This window comes from Hemicordylus capensis, chromosome 6, assembly GCF_027244095.1.
Source record: "Hemicordylus capensis ecotype Gifberg chromosome 6, rHemCap1.1.pri, whole genome shotgun sequence".
Classification (NCBI taxonomy): Eukaryota; Metazoa; Chordata; class Lepidosauria; order Squamata; family Cordylidae; genus Hemicordylus; species Hemicordylus capensis.
Genome location: NC_069662.1, coordinates 68,349,609 through 68,361,788, shown reverse-complemented (window position 1 = coordinate 68,361,788; position 12,180 = coordinate 68,349,609). Strand labels below are relative to the sequence as shown.

At 46.3% G+C, this 12,180-nt stretch overlaps 2 protein-coding genes across 5 annotated transcripts in view; both read left to right on the top strand.

Annotated features, from left to right (window-relative positions):
• TMEM245 (transmembrane protein 245) overlaps positions 1-12,180 on the top strand; it is a 154,533-nt gene that overhangs the window by 41,403 nt on the left and 100,950 nt on the right. For 2 of the 4 annotated variants that reach the window (XM_053260076.1, XM_053260079.1), the window contains exon 7: positions 11,466-11,489. The exons of the other annotated variants lie outside the window; for them this stretch is intronic. In XM_053260076.1, the coding sequence (XP_053116051.1) occupies positions 11,466-11,489 (24 nt within the window). The remainder of the gene's footprint in view (positions 1-11,465; positions 11,490-12,180) is intronic. 4 annotated transcript variants of the gene reach the window in all.
• LOC128329246 (putative protein TPRXL) lies at positions 4,667-6,119 on the top strand. Its single transcript, XM_053260080.1, has one exon. It carries the CDS (start codon positions 4,954-4,956, stop codon positions 5,893-5,895), a length of 942 nt encoding a protein of 313 aa, XP_053116055.1. The 5' UTR covers positions 4,667-4,953; the 3' UTR covers positions 5,896-6,119.

The following is a 12,180-nucleotide window of genomic DNA, read 5'->3' as shown; positions in this document are numbered from 1 at the left end:
CTTAATGTCTAAACCGTTCGAACAAATCCATTATATTTTACAAATATTTATCTTTGAAAACCACCTTTGTAGTAGCTATAACATCATCAAGAAAAACTGAATTGGCAGAACTCTGTGCAGATTGGTCTTTCCTGCGTTTTCATAAGGTTATGGCCACATACTTCAGATTGAAGTTTGAAAATCTTATTCAGATTGAAAACCTTATTTTTTTTCTATATAAATCAAGATATCATGCTACCAACCTTTTCCCCACATCCAGAGTTTGAACTTGAAAAGTGTCTTCATTCTTTGGGTTTTCAGGGTTTCTAGGTCTCTGTGACAAGATGGAAACATTGCTTCCATTTGACATGCAGCCTAGTGGTATTCCCCACCAGAAGGCACTACAGTTCATTCCTTTTAAAAATTCTGATACTTTTGCAGCTTATCAGGCTTGAGTCAGCAAGTATGGCAGCACCCTGGAAATCCCATACATTCACTAAGTATCATTGCATTAATAGCTTTGTCTCTGATGCAGCCTTTGTTTGACATATCATTCAAAAGATTGTACTAGCAAATGAGAATATAATCTGATTTTGGGGATAATCTTTCCTACCCTGGAATCACTAGAGAAAGGAACAGTTCAGTTTACCATGATTTTCTATTCTCAGGTGTGGAAAGAGAAGATAGATATAGATATATGGAGAACCTGACAATCAGAATCAGAAAAATGAGCCAGTTCCTCTGGTTCATTGTTTTAGCTTGTCTAAGCTTTTCAGCACCAGATTTAGTTCATTCCAGTGGGTTTTCCTTCAGCATTTCTTATAGTGTTCCACTTCTTAATGTTCTTGTACTGTTGAATATCTTATTCTGTTTTTAATACAATTTGAAGATAAAAGGCTTTACTAGACTGGGCTCAGTCAGGGGGCTGAGGGAAAGCAGTGTAGTTTTTTCTGATGGTGATGGATTGTGCCTGTCAACCAAGAGTATGTATTTCCCAAATGTAAAGAGTGCCCCACTCCAGAATCCTTGAATGAAATTAATGGTGTTGAAATGTTCTTTTCTCGGCCATTGTCCCTAAGTTATAGAACTCACTCCCTGTTAAGATCCCCCCTCCCTCACGGCTTCTTGGAGATGTTTGAAGACTGTCCTTTTTTACTCAGGCCTTTAGCCAGTAATTAGTTGACCTCTGGTTGCCATTTAGATTGGTTCTATAGCTGTGTTTTTGATGTGATATGTATTTTTAGTAAGTTTTTATTATTGTTTTGAAGGTTGTTTTTGCACTGCTTGGGATCCTAGGATGAAGAGTGGTATAGAAATGTAAAAATGTAAATAAATAAAATACAGTTCTTCCTTTCTGTTCTAGAAATTCATCCTCTGTGTTGTGTTGTGTTGTGTTGTTCATTGCAAGGAGAAGAGAGTGTGTTACCACTTTGTGACTTATTTGCTATTGCATGTGCATCTCTTCCTGCTTCAAACTTTAAGGAGAGAAAGGAAGAGGATTGAGAAAGGAAGAAAAGCCTTTAAGGAGAGAATTGTACTTGAAAGCAGTAAGCTTTTCTCTTGTAAGGCATCCAGTCTAGTATTACCTGTGATGCTGCTTTACCTCTGTTTTCAGCCAAATGTTTGTAGTAGCCTTGCCACTCTTTTAATCTGCATAATTACCCCCTTTTTAGCTGCACGAAAGCTACAGTATCAGAGGTTGGGAAGCACAGGTTGCTTCTCTGTTCACTCAATTTCAGCTTCATTGTCTCTAAGCATCACTCTCCACTGCTCTTACTGTGAGAGGCTGTAAATAGTCTGTGTGTACTTTGCCATTAAAAAAACAAAATCTTGCACTTGGTTAAGATTAATTTGGAAACCTGTATTGTGCATGCAAATCAAGCAAACTTGTATTTATTTATTTTGCATGTTTTTTGCTGGTCATATAGAGATGAAAGGAATTCTGCAGAGTACAAAAGCCACGTTTTATGTCCACCGGAAAATCTACTGAGTCATAAGGGTAGAGAGCCTCAGAATGCTGAATTCTGCATCCAGTATTGACTTCTGTGCTTGATCGAGATTGCTGAGTACACACAGACCTGACAGTGGGGGTTAGCCTGTGTTGCCAGGCTTACATACGTTCAGCAATCCTACAACATAGAAGTCAGTCCTGCATGCAGAATTCAGCATGCTGAGAATCTCTGCCCTCATGACTCAATAGATTTCCCAATTGACAGAGGGTGTGGCTTTCCCCCATTATAACTGGTAGAGGGGCATAGTACTTAACCTGCTTCTATTATCCTTCCTGGTGAAAGGGCATGCTGCTGGGCAAGATGTGCTCTTGAAGAGAGGCCTCTTGTTACTGATGGACAAATCTGCTGATATGAGACAGGTATAAGAAGTGGGCTAGTGCCTTTGCCATGTGTCTGTCTGTCTGTCTATTTATTTATTTATTTTTAAAAGGCTGTAGTGGCAAGCCCTGCCCACACAGTGTTTTACCAATCAGCGGGCGCAACTCTTAACCAATCAGCTGGGGTGGAGAGGGAAGTCCTAGGTTGGGATGGTGGTAGAGACAGCAGTGGATGGCGGCAGAGGTGTCAAAATCTCCTTCTGTGTGTCTGCCTGCCTCCCAGTTGATAGTTCGGGCCATTTTCAGCCCATCGATGGAAGGAGCCAGGCGGGCTGGGCGGGAGGTGATCTGCACAGCTCCTCAGGAAGAAGAGGCCGCTACAGTCTCATGCGCACACAGAAACAGGAGCGGGGAAGGAGGAGGCAGGTGTAGAATGGAAAGAGGGGTGTGTGTGTGTGTGTGCTGGGGAGTGTACTAGCAGGGACTCAGGGAGGGATGAGGAGGAAAAGGGAGTGTACCAATGGGACCAAGTTGGGGAGGCTGCCAAAGGGGAAAGGCGGGGAGAGGAAGGTACCAAGTGGCAAGAAAAAGGGGAGAGAGCATACCACAGGAGGTCATGGGGAGGGGTGTGTCATCTAGGGGGCAAGGGCGTGCGTATGCTGAAATAGGAGAGAGGGGAAAGGGGTAGGCAGGGGTAGAGAAAAAAGGCGTGTGTGTGTACCAAGGCACGATGGGAAGCATACCAATAGGGACTCAGGGAGCGAGGAGGAGGGGAAAGGAGTATACCAAGGTGACCAAGTCGGGGAGTGTGCCAAAGGGGAAAATGGGGGAGGGGGAGGTACCAAGTGCCAAGAGAAGAAGGAAAGGGAAGAGCACATAACGGGGTCATGGGGAGGGGTGTGTCATCTAGGGGGGTAATGGGCAGGGGTCTGCAAAGAGAGGGGTCATGAGGGAAGAAAGAGCCCCTTCAGGAGAAGGAGGCTGCCACTGTGTGAATTAGATGAGGAAACAAGATGAACAAGATCTGTTAACCCAAGAAGGAAGAGAGAGAGAGAGAGAAGGGAGGGGAAGAGAGAGAGGAAGGGATAGGCAATAAACAATAAAGTACCAATGGCACAGATGCTCTGCGCGGGTTAAGGATAACTGCATTCCCTGGTTTCTGTACTTTAATTATTAAGTAGCTTTAACTACCCAGTGGTGTTTGGGCTTATGGTGCGGTGTGGATTGCACCGCCATAAGCCTGAGTCTTCACTATATACTGTATATGATAGCTCAGAGGGAACAATCCATCATGAACTACTGCAATATTTTCTCCTGTCTGTTTCAAAGAATGGTTAAAAAGTTATCTAGGTAACTATTCTGCATTAAGTAACATACAAAGCCATTCTGCTGTAGGGGCACATCTCTATTTTTAGGTAGTACAGGAGAACCTCATTACTCGCGGGGGTTCTGTTCCTCGTCTACTACTGTGAGTAACGGAACCGCAAGTAAGGAGACATTAGGGCTATGGGGAAAGGGAGATTAGGTTCCAGGATGGAGGGGAAAAGCCCCCAAACAGCCCCCCAGTCTCCCCAAACTCACTGTGCTTTGTTCTGCAGGTTCCCCATGTGCCCAGGCGTGCCCCCAAAAGGACGATATGGCCCCCAAAACTGTGAAAAATCATGGAGGAAAGTCTGTTTTCCCCTAGGAAATCAGCCACAAAATGGCTCCTCCTCCTCTTTCCTTTAGACAAAATGGCAGCCAAAAGTGACCTCTGCGGTTACTTCTGGCCCTTTAGGAAGTGCAGATACGTGGGATTTAACCCATTAGTATCCGTGGATGCTGGAAACGGATGACTATTAGACACCCATGGATAGTGGTTCCGTAAATAATGAGGTTCTCCTGTACAGGCAAACCTTGTTACTCACGGAAGTCTAATTGATACCCAGTTTAATTATCTGCAGATATGAAAAGGTTAAAACCCACATATCTGCGGCTTCTAGAGGGCCGGAAGTGACCACAGAGGTCACTTCCGGCTGCCATTTTGTGGCTCATTTTAAAAAGCATCTCCCCCCACCCCTACCCCCGTGATTTTTTTGGTGGTTTGGGGATCATTGCTGGGCACAAGGAGACCCCACGGAGCCCAGTACAGTAATGACCAGTTTTCTTCACTGTTTTTTGCTGTTTGGTTTTTTTAAAAACCTTTTTTCCATCCAGGAACCTAACCGCCTGTTTTCCACAGGCACAATGCCTTGTTACTCGTGGATCTGGTACGGGATCCGTTGATATGCATTAGAATGGGTTCTGCGCCTGCGCGGAAGCCTCTCGGTGTCGAGTTTTACAGCTCCTTCCAGGCGCCTGCGCCCCGCCCCACGTGACCACGTGGCTATTTAAGGCGGGAGGAAGCGCAGGCTGCTCAGTTCCTTTGCGACCGCTGTGGAAATCACTTGGTTTCTACGGCTCCTTCGCGACTGAATCCTTGGAAAAAAGAAAAAAGAAAAAAAAATCTTAGTTTTGATTCACTGGCTTTGATATTGGACTGTTTGACTATTCTACTACTACTACTATCGTTTTGACCCGGACTGAAATTACCTTGGCCTTCTTGTTCCACTGTTTGGCGAAAGATCGGACTGATTTCTGGCTTTTGACTTCGGCTTGTGAGTACCATGGAATCCCCTGTAGGAAAACGTAATTTTAAACGCTGCACAGAGTGCAAAGCTAAATTGCCCTCACAGGATCATCACAATTTATGTCTCTTGTGCCTTGGCGAGGCCCACAAGACTGCAGCGTGCAAAATCTGCCTATCATTTTCGAAGCAAACTCGGAGAAATCGTGAGTTGCGTTTGAGGGCTGCTCTATATGATGATGTCCTATCGGGGCCCTCTTCAAAATCTCCTCAGCCGCATAGCTCGAAGGACCTGGGTCCGGCCCAGTCTAAAACTTCGAAGCTTCATCCCAAGAAATCCCCTAAGTCCTTGAAAAGGCCGGGAGAAAAGATGGTGTCCGCAACTGCTCCCGCCAAAAAATCACGGCACCGAGCTTTGTCGGAATCGACACCGTCGCCGACCGCAGCGCAAGAGGTTGTGTTCGTCTCGGAATTGACGAGTACAGCGCCGAAAAAATCTACGCCACAACCTTCGCCACCTACAGAATCGACTTCGATATCGAGGTCTCTGGCTGAACCCCTGTCGATATCGAAGCCTGCTGCTAGCTCGACATCGGCACCGCCTTCCATACCGACTACTGCTGAGCCACGGTCGACATCGAGACCGGCTGCTAGTTCGACATCGACACCACCGTCCATGCCAACAGTTACTGAGACACAGTCGACATCGAGACCTGCTGCTACCTCGACGTCGACGCAACCGTCCGTACCGGTTACGTTAGATCCAGTTGCCCAATGTCCTTCGACATCGACTCCAAACATCTCGATGCCGATGGAAGAATTCGCTCCGCCTTCTCAAGCTGCAAGTGTTTCGATACCGACTACAAGAGACCTACAACCGGCGCCGACACCGATTCGCTCGCCGTCGATATCGAGAGAAGAAATTCAAACTTCAGCACTGAATACCCCGGTGAATGTCACAACCGTGACTCCACGGTTTTGAGCACCCATGACTTTTACTATGTTAGAGACGGCAGAGGTTGATGCTCCACAATTAGACCCACTGATTAAAATGCTGGACTCTACTGCTACCACTCCCGCTACTTATCAGGGAAATACAACCTTCAAAGTTGGGACCACGGTACTAACAGCTGGGCAACTTGCCTCGCCAACTCCATGGCACACTTGTGGATTCAGCCATCAAGTATCGCCCTCAACAGAATCGGCCTTGCCAGGGACTGTTTCTCCTGGAGCAGGTTATGAGTTCCAAGAGCACCGGACATGGAGGTCTTCCCTGACAACTGCTCTACCTCTCAACAGAACATTTTCTACCGTGGGGACACAGACGAAAGTCAACACCACCTCCGTGCAAACCCAAACAAATGTTCAAAGATTCCTTGATGCGGATGCACAAACTGACCCTGCTCCTACCACACACCCGAGGAAAGCTGTATCACCATCTCGCCATTCTATTTCAGACGCAGAATCTGGTGAAAGTCACCATGGATCATCTGACTTTGAGTCCGATGGAGAAACTATTGAAGCGGACCCATCTCCTGATGTGGCTACTCCATCCCATGTGTCGCCAACGGAGGAATTAAAGGCCTACCACTGCCATGTTAAACGTATGGCGAGTGCACTGGGGTTGGATCTTAGTTCACAATTGAAGGCAATAGACGATCCTGTCTACAATTTCATGCGTAGATCACAGTCGGCTGAACCCGTGGCGCTTCCCCTGCTACCGATAATTTCAAACGCTGCACAGTGCGCTTGGGAAGTCCCTCACACCTCCACCCCAACGTCTAAAAGACTGGAAGGACTCTACCGAGTTCAGGAAAGAGATAACACCTACCTCTTTAAACACCCAGTCCCTAATTCGTTGGTCATCGACTGTGCCACGTCCTCCAAATCTACTCGACGTCATACTACCCCTGCAGATAAAGAAGGCAGGAAGTTAGATGTGATGGGAAGAAAATTGTATTCTACTTCCTATTTGTCGGTCAAAGTAGCAAACTATCTAGCCTGTATGTCTAAGTACAGTTACTGTATTTGGGAAGATCTAGAAAAAGATCTGGATTCCATGACATTGGATGAAATAAAACTGAGGTTCCGGAAAACGTTACAAAGGGCAGGGGACCTTACCTGCCAACAGCTGAGTACTGCTAAGCACCTGGCAGAATCTGAATCCCGCTCCATCACAACTGCCGTTACCTTACGTCGACACGCCTGGCTGAGATCGGCAAACCTGCAACAGGACATGAAGGACAAAATTGAGGGTCTGCCTTTTGACGGCAAAGGTCTCTTCTCCGAGGAAACTGACGCCACCATGGAGAAGATGAAGAAGTCAAAATTTACTGCTAAAACCTTCACTTCTACGGTTTCACAATCCACGTCTTATGGGAATAGACAACGTACCTCGTATAGACGGGGTTCATCGTATAGACAGCAGGACCGTAGAGACTTCCGGAAAACTTACGATCAGTTTTCTAAGAGACCAACCCAACAAAAAGGGAAATTTGCGTCCAGCCAACGTAACAAACAATCGGACGGAAACAAACAGCGTCTTTGAAGTTCAAGTCAGCCCATCGTCCACAAATGGTACTTCCCTATTCTCCTGCTCCCAGAACACCAACGAGCAATGGAGTCTGGTCTACAACATCCCACAACCGGACCCACTAGCCGCCAATACAATCAGGCTGGCAAGTCATGCAAATGCATGGCGCAACATAACATCGGATCGTTGGGTCCTAAAGATCATTCAATCAGGTTATGCAATAGAATTCAAAACCATACCGAAATTCAGGAGAATTCGGTTCACACGCGCTTCACCAGCTCTTCGAGAGGAGTTGGAAGAACTCCTACTCAAGAAAGCAGTAGTACCGGTACGATGGGCAAACCGCTGGGAGGGGTTCTACTCTCGGTACTTCCAAATTCCAAAGAAGGACGGAGGTATTCGGCCCATCATGGACTTGCGACATCTGAACAAGTTCATTCATGTGAAAAAGTATCGGATGACGACGTTGCAGGACGTCCTACCTCTTCTACATCTGGAAAGGTGGTTTGTAACGTTGGATTTGAAGGATGCCTATTTTCACATTGGGATCCGACCTTCGTATCAAAAGTATCTATGGTTTACAGTGGGGACCTCACTGTTCCAATACAGGGTGCTGCCATTCGGCCTTTGCACAGCTCCCCATGTCTTTACAAAGTGTATGGCAGTGGTAGTCGCCCATCTGCGGACAAGGGGTCTGAAGCTGTATCCGTATCTGGACGATTGGCTTCTATCCTCGAGGAGCAGAGAGGAGTTACTATCACAGATAACATACATGCTGAAGCTTCTCCGGGACTTGGGCATACAGGTAAACTGGAAAAAGTCGAAGCTAACGCCAGCAAAGTCCATTTCTTACATTGGAGCTCAGCTCAATGCCACATTGGGAAGGGCGTTCCTGCCAGAGGACCGGTTTCAAAGCATAACGTCCCTAGTCAGGACTTTCCAGTCCACGCGACAACAAACCGCTTGGCATGTACAACGTCTGTTGGGCCTGATAGCGTCATGCAGAACAACTGTCCGTTATACTCGCCTCAAAATGAGGAAATTGCAACTGTGGTTCCTGTCCTCCTTCAATCTACTCAGAGACAGCCCCGAGAAACTGCTGACGATTCCACTGCCTATCCTGAGGTCACTCTCTTGGTGGACCCAGCGATCGAATCTGCAAAGGGGAATTCCGTTCCACGTCCAACTCCCATCCGTATGGGTCACAACCGATGCCTCTCTCCGCAATGGGGGGGTCACTGCAATGCCGCTACTACACAGGGCCTTTGGACGCGGAGCCAGAGTCTCCTGCACATAAACTTCTTAGAGCTGCTAGCTGTATTCCAAACCATGAAGGCCTTTCTCCCCATGTTACGGGGCAGGGTAGTCCAGTTGCAATTGGACAACACCACAGCTATAGCCTACCTCAACAGGCAAGGGGGGACAATCTCCAGATCCCTCTGTGCTCTCAGCATCTAGATCTGGCACTGGTGCATCAGGAACAGCATAACGCCAGTTGCAATTCACATAAAGGTCTCCGACAACGTGTTAGCAGACAATCTCAGCCGCTCGTTCACCAGGGAACGTCACGAGTGGGAACTGAATGACCAGTATCTTCAACAGATCTTCAGCCAATGGGGTCCACCGGAAATAGACCTGTTTGCCACTTCAGAAAATGCGAAGTGCAGACGCTTCTGCTCCAGGGCGGGACACGACCCGGACTCTCTGGGGGACGCGTTCCAGATAGACTGGTCAATGGAACGATGCTACATGTTCCCACCATTGCCACTATTGAGCAGAATCGTAGCCAATCTCCTGCATACCCCTGTGAAGTGCATCCTGATTGCCCCATGGTGGCCACGCCAGCCATGGTTTCCGCATTTACTCAGACTGAGCTCTCTTACTTACAAAAGGCTACCAAATCGCCCAGACCTGATTCAGGAACGCGGTTGGGTATTACACCCAGAAGTACTAACGCTTCAACTGACAGCATGGCGGATAAACTTTTGAAGAAAATCTTGCTGAACGTCCGGAAGCCATCCACTAGAAAAAACTATGCTAGCAAGTGGAGGCGTTTTTCGACTTATGCAGAAACGCATGGATTTCGGCCACGGCAGGCGTCCATACGACAAGTTCTACTGTATCTAACGGACCTTAAGGAATCAGGTCTCTCTAATGTGTCCATACGAGTACACTTGGCTGCCCTTACAGCAAAACATCCTGGGTGGGATGGCAAGACACTTTTCTCCCACCCGGCATGTAAAAATTTCCTAAAAGGACTGTCCAATCTTTACCCTCCTACACGCAAACCTATTGAACCTTGGAGCATATCTTTAGTGCTCTCTGTGCTGACAGAACCGCCGTTTGAACCAATGAACACGGCTACTCTTCATCATGTCTCCTTGAAGACATCCTTTTTAGTAGCTATCACAATGGCCCGGAGGGTTAGCGAACTGACTGCGCTACGCATGGATGTCCCATATACCCGGTTTTACCCGGATAAAGTTCTTCTACGCCCGGACATCAGATTTAAGCCCAAAATAGTTTCAGAATTCCATGTCAATCAGGACATAGTCCTGCCAACCTTTTTTAGAGCCCCGTCGACACCGTTAGAGAAGGCTCTACATTCATTGGATGTCCGCAGAGCACTGCTCTACTATCTGTCAAGAACTAAACCGTTTAGAAAGTCAAAGAAGCTACTAATATCGTATAGAGGGTCTTCTAAGGGCCAAGCGCTGTCTAGGCAGCGATTGTCTCACTGGCTAGTGGATGCGATCCGCGTCACCTATTCAATTCAAGGCGTGCTGGCTCCAAAGACTATTAAAGCACATTCCACCAGAGCATATGGCACTTCTGCAGCATTTCTATCTGGAGTACCCTTCACGGAGATCTGCAAGGCAGCTACATGGTCTTCTGAAGAACCATTTGTAAAACATTATGCCATTGACCTACGGTCCGCTGCGGAGGCGAACTTTGGGAGAGGCGTTCTCAAAAGGGTGTTGCAATGAGGCACTGCTCCCTCCTCCTTCTGGAGCTTACTAAACACCCATTCTAATGCATATCAATGGATCCCGTACCAGATAAACAGGTTGCTCACCTGTAACTGATGATCTGGTAGAGATCCGTTGATATCCATTAGACCCTCCCGAACCTCCCCTCTGCAGTGCACCATAGGTTGTTACAGTGAATCTTCATGAATCTACGACTGCTTCGGCGGTCTCCAAGGAACCGAGCAGCCTGCGCTTCCTCCCGCCTTAAATAGCCACGTGGTCACGTGGGGCGGGGCGCAGGCGCCTGGAAGGAGCTGTAAAACTCGACACCGAGAGGCTTCCGCGCAGGCGCAGAACCCATTCTAATGGATATCAACGGATCTCTACCAGATCATCAGTTACAGGTGAGCAACCTGTTTTTTTCTTGCTCAGGGTAGTAGGTGAGGAACGGAACCCCCATGAGTAACAAGGTATACCTGTTATAAAACCAGCAAGTCAGCAGCAGCAAACATTGTAGACCTTTAAGCATCTCATTTCTTGCTTCTGAGGTCCTGATGTGTGCTCCAATTCCCTATTAGAGTGAGGGCTCTCTGCGTATTTATTTCCCAACTAAAATTCCTGGGATTAGAATGTAGAATTGGATTGGAACCATGTAAGAGGGAGCCCTTTTACAATCTAGTAACTTATGAAGAGTCCCTGAGATAGTCTGTCATCTGTAGATAATACTGTTTTGTAAATTTTGATTAACAGTAGTCACACATATTAACCAATATGTGAAGAAACACCAATAGCAATCAGCAGTGCTTTCTGAAAATATATGGTACAGTGTATTTATCTTTTCTAAATATCTTTTTTCCCCTTTCTGGAAAACGTTGTTTTGGTTTCTGCCATTTCTTTCCTGCTGTGATGAACCTGGAGATGGTTTCATTTCATTTCTTGGACAATTCCTGGTTTTTGTTTTGTTCTTGCATACAATTGTATTTTCCAGTAATTCTGCACTGTCTTTTTTGTCTTTTTCTCTTCTCTGTTCTCTCACACTTCCTTCCCAAGCTGTGGCATTGGCTTAATAAGAAGGTAAATAAGGAGACAGTTTGTGTTTATAGTTAATATTTTTCTGCTCTTTTACAGCATGAAGTGTGTGTGTGTGTGTGTGTGTGTGTGTGTGTGTGTGTGTGTGAGTGAGATGAACTTTCTCTTGATTTCTGTTTCAAATATTTTATTAATCAGTCATGGTATAAGCTACTGAAGGTCATTTGATGTCATCTAGCTTTCTTTGGCAAAAGATGCCACACTTATTAAAAATGTTTCATATGAAATCCACCATTCACATTTAATCACACATGACTTGAATTGAGGCAGTTGAGCTTCATTTACCTTACATTTCTACACAAAATTTGAGCTGGGTTTGTTTTTTTAATGCCATGCTAACAAAGCTAAGGAATAAGTGAAATATGTGGAAACTTGTACAGTTCTTAGTGTTTTATGTGATAATTGTACAGATAGCACTACATCCCCAGCACCATGTTTGTGCTGAAAGTGCAGAGTGGATATTGGGGGGGAGCAGCTTTCAGAAATAGAAATGAAAATCAGATCCTTTAATTGCCCCAGTGGACAAATACCTGTGGCCTAATTCTTGACCAGAAAGGAATGTGCCACCCTCAATATAAGTGTGTTCAGAACAAGGAAGTGAAAAATACTGCTATAACATTGCCGGGTATTATGAAGAGGCAGACATCAATGCTTGAGTTTAAAACAAGCCATAACT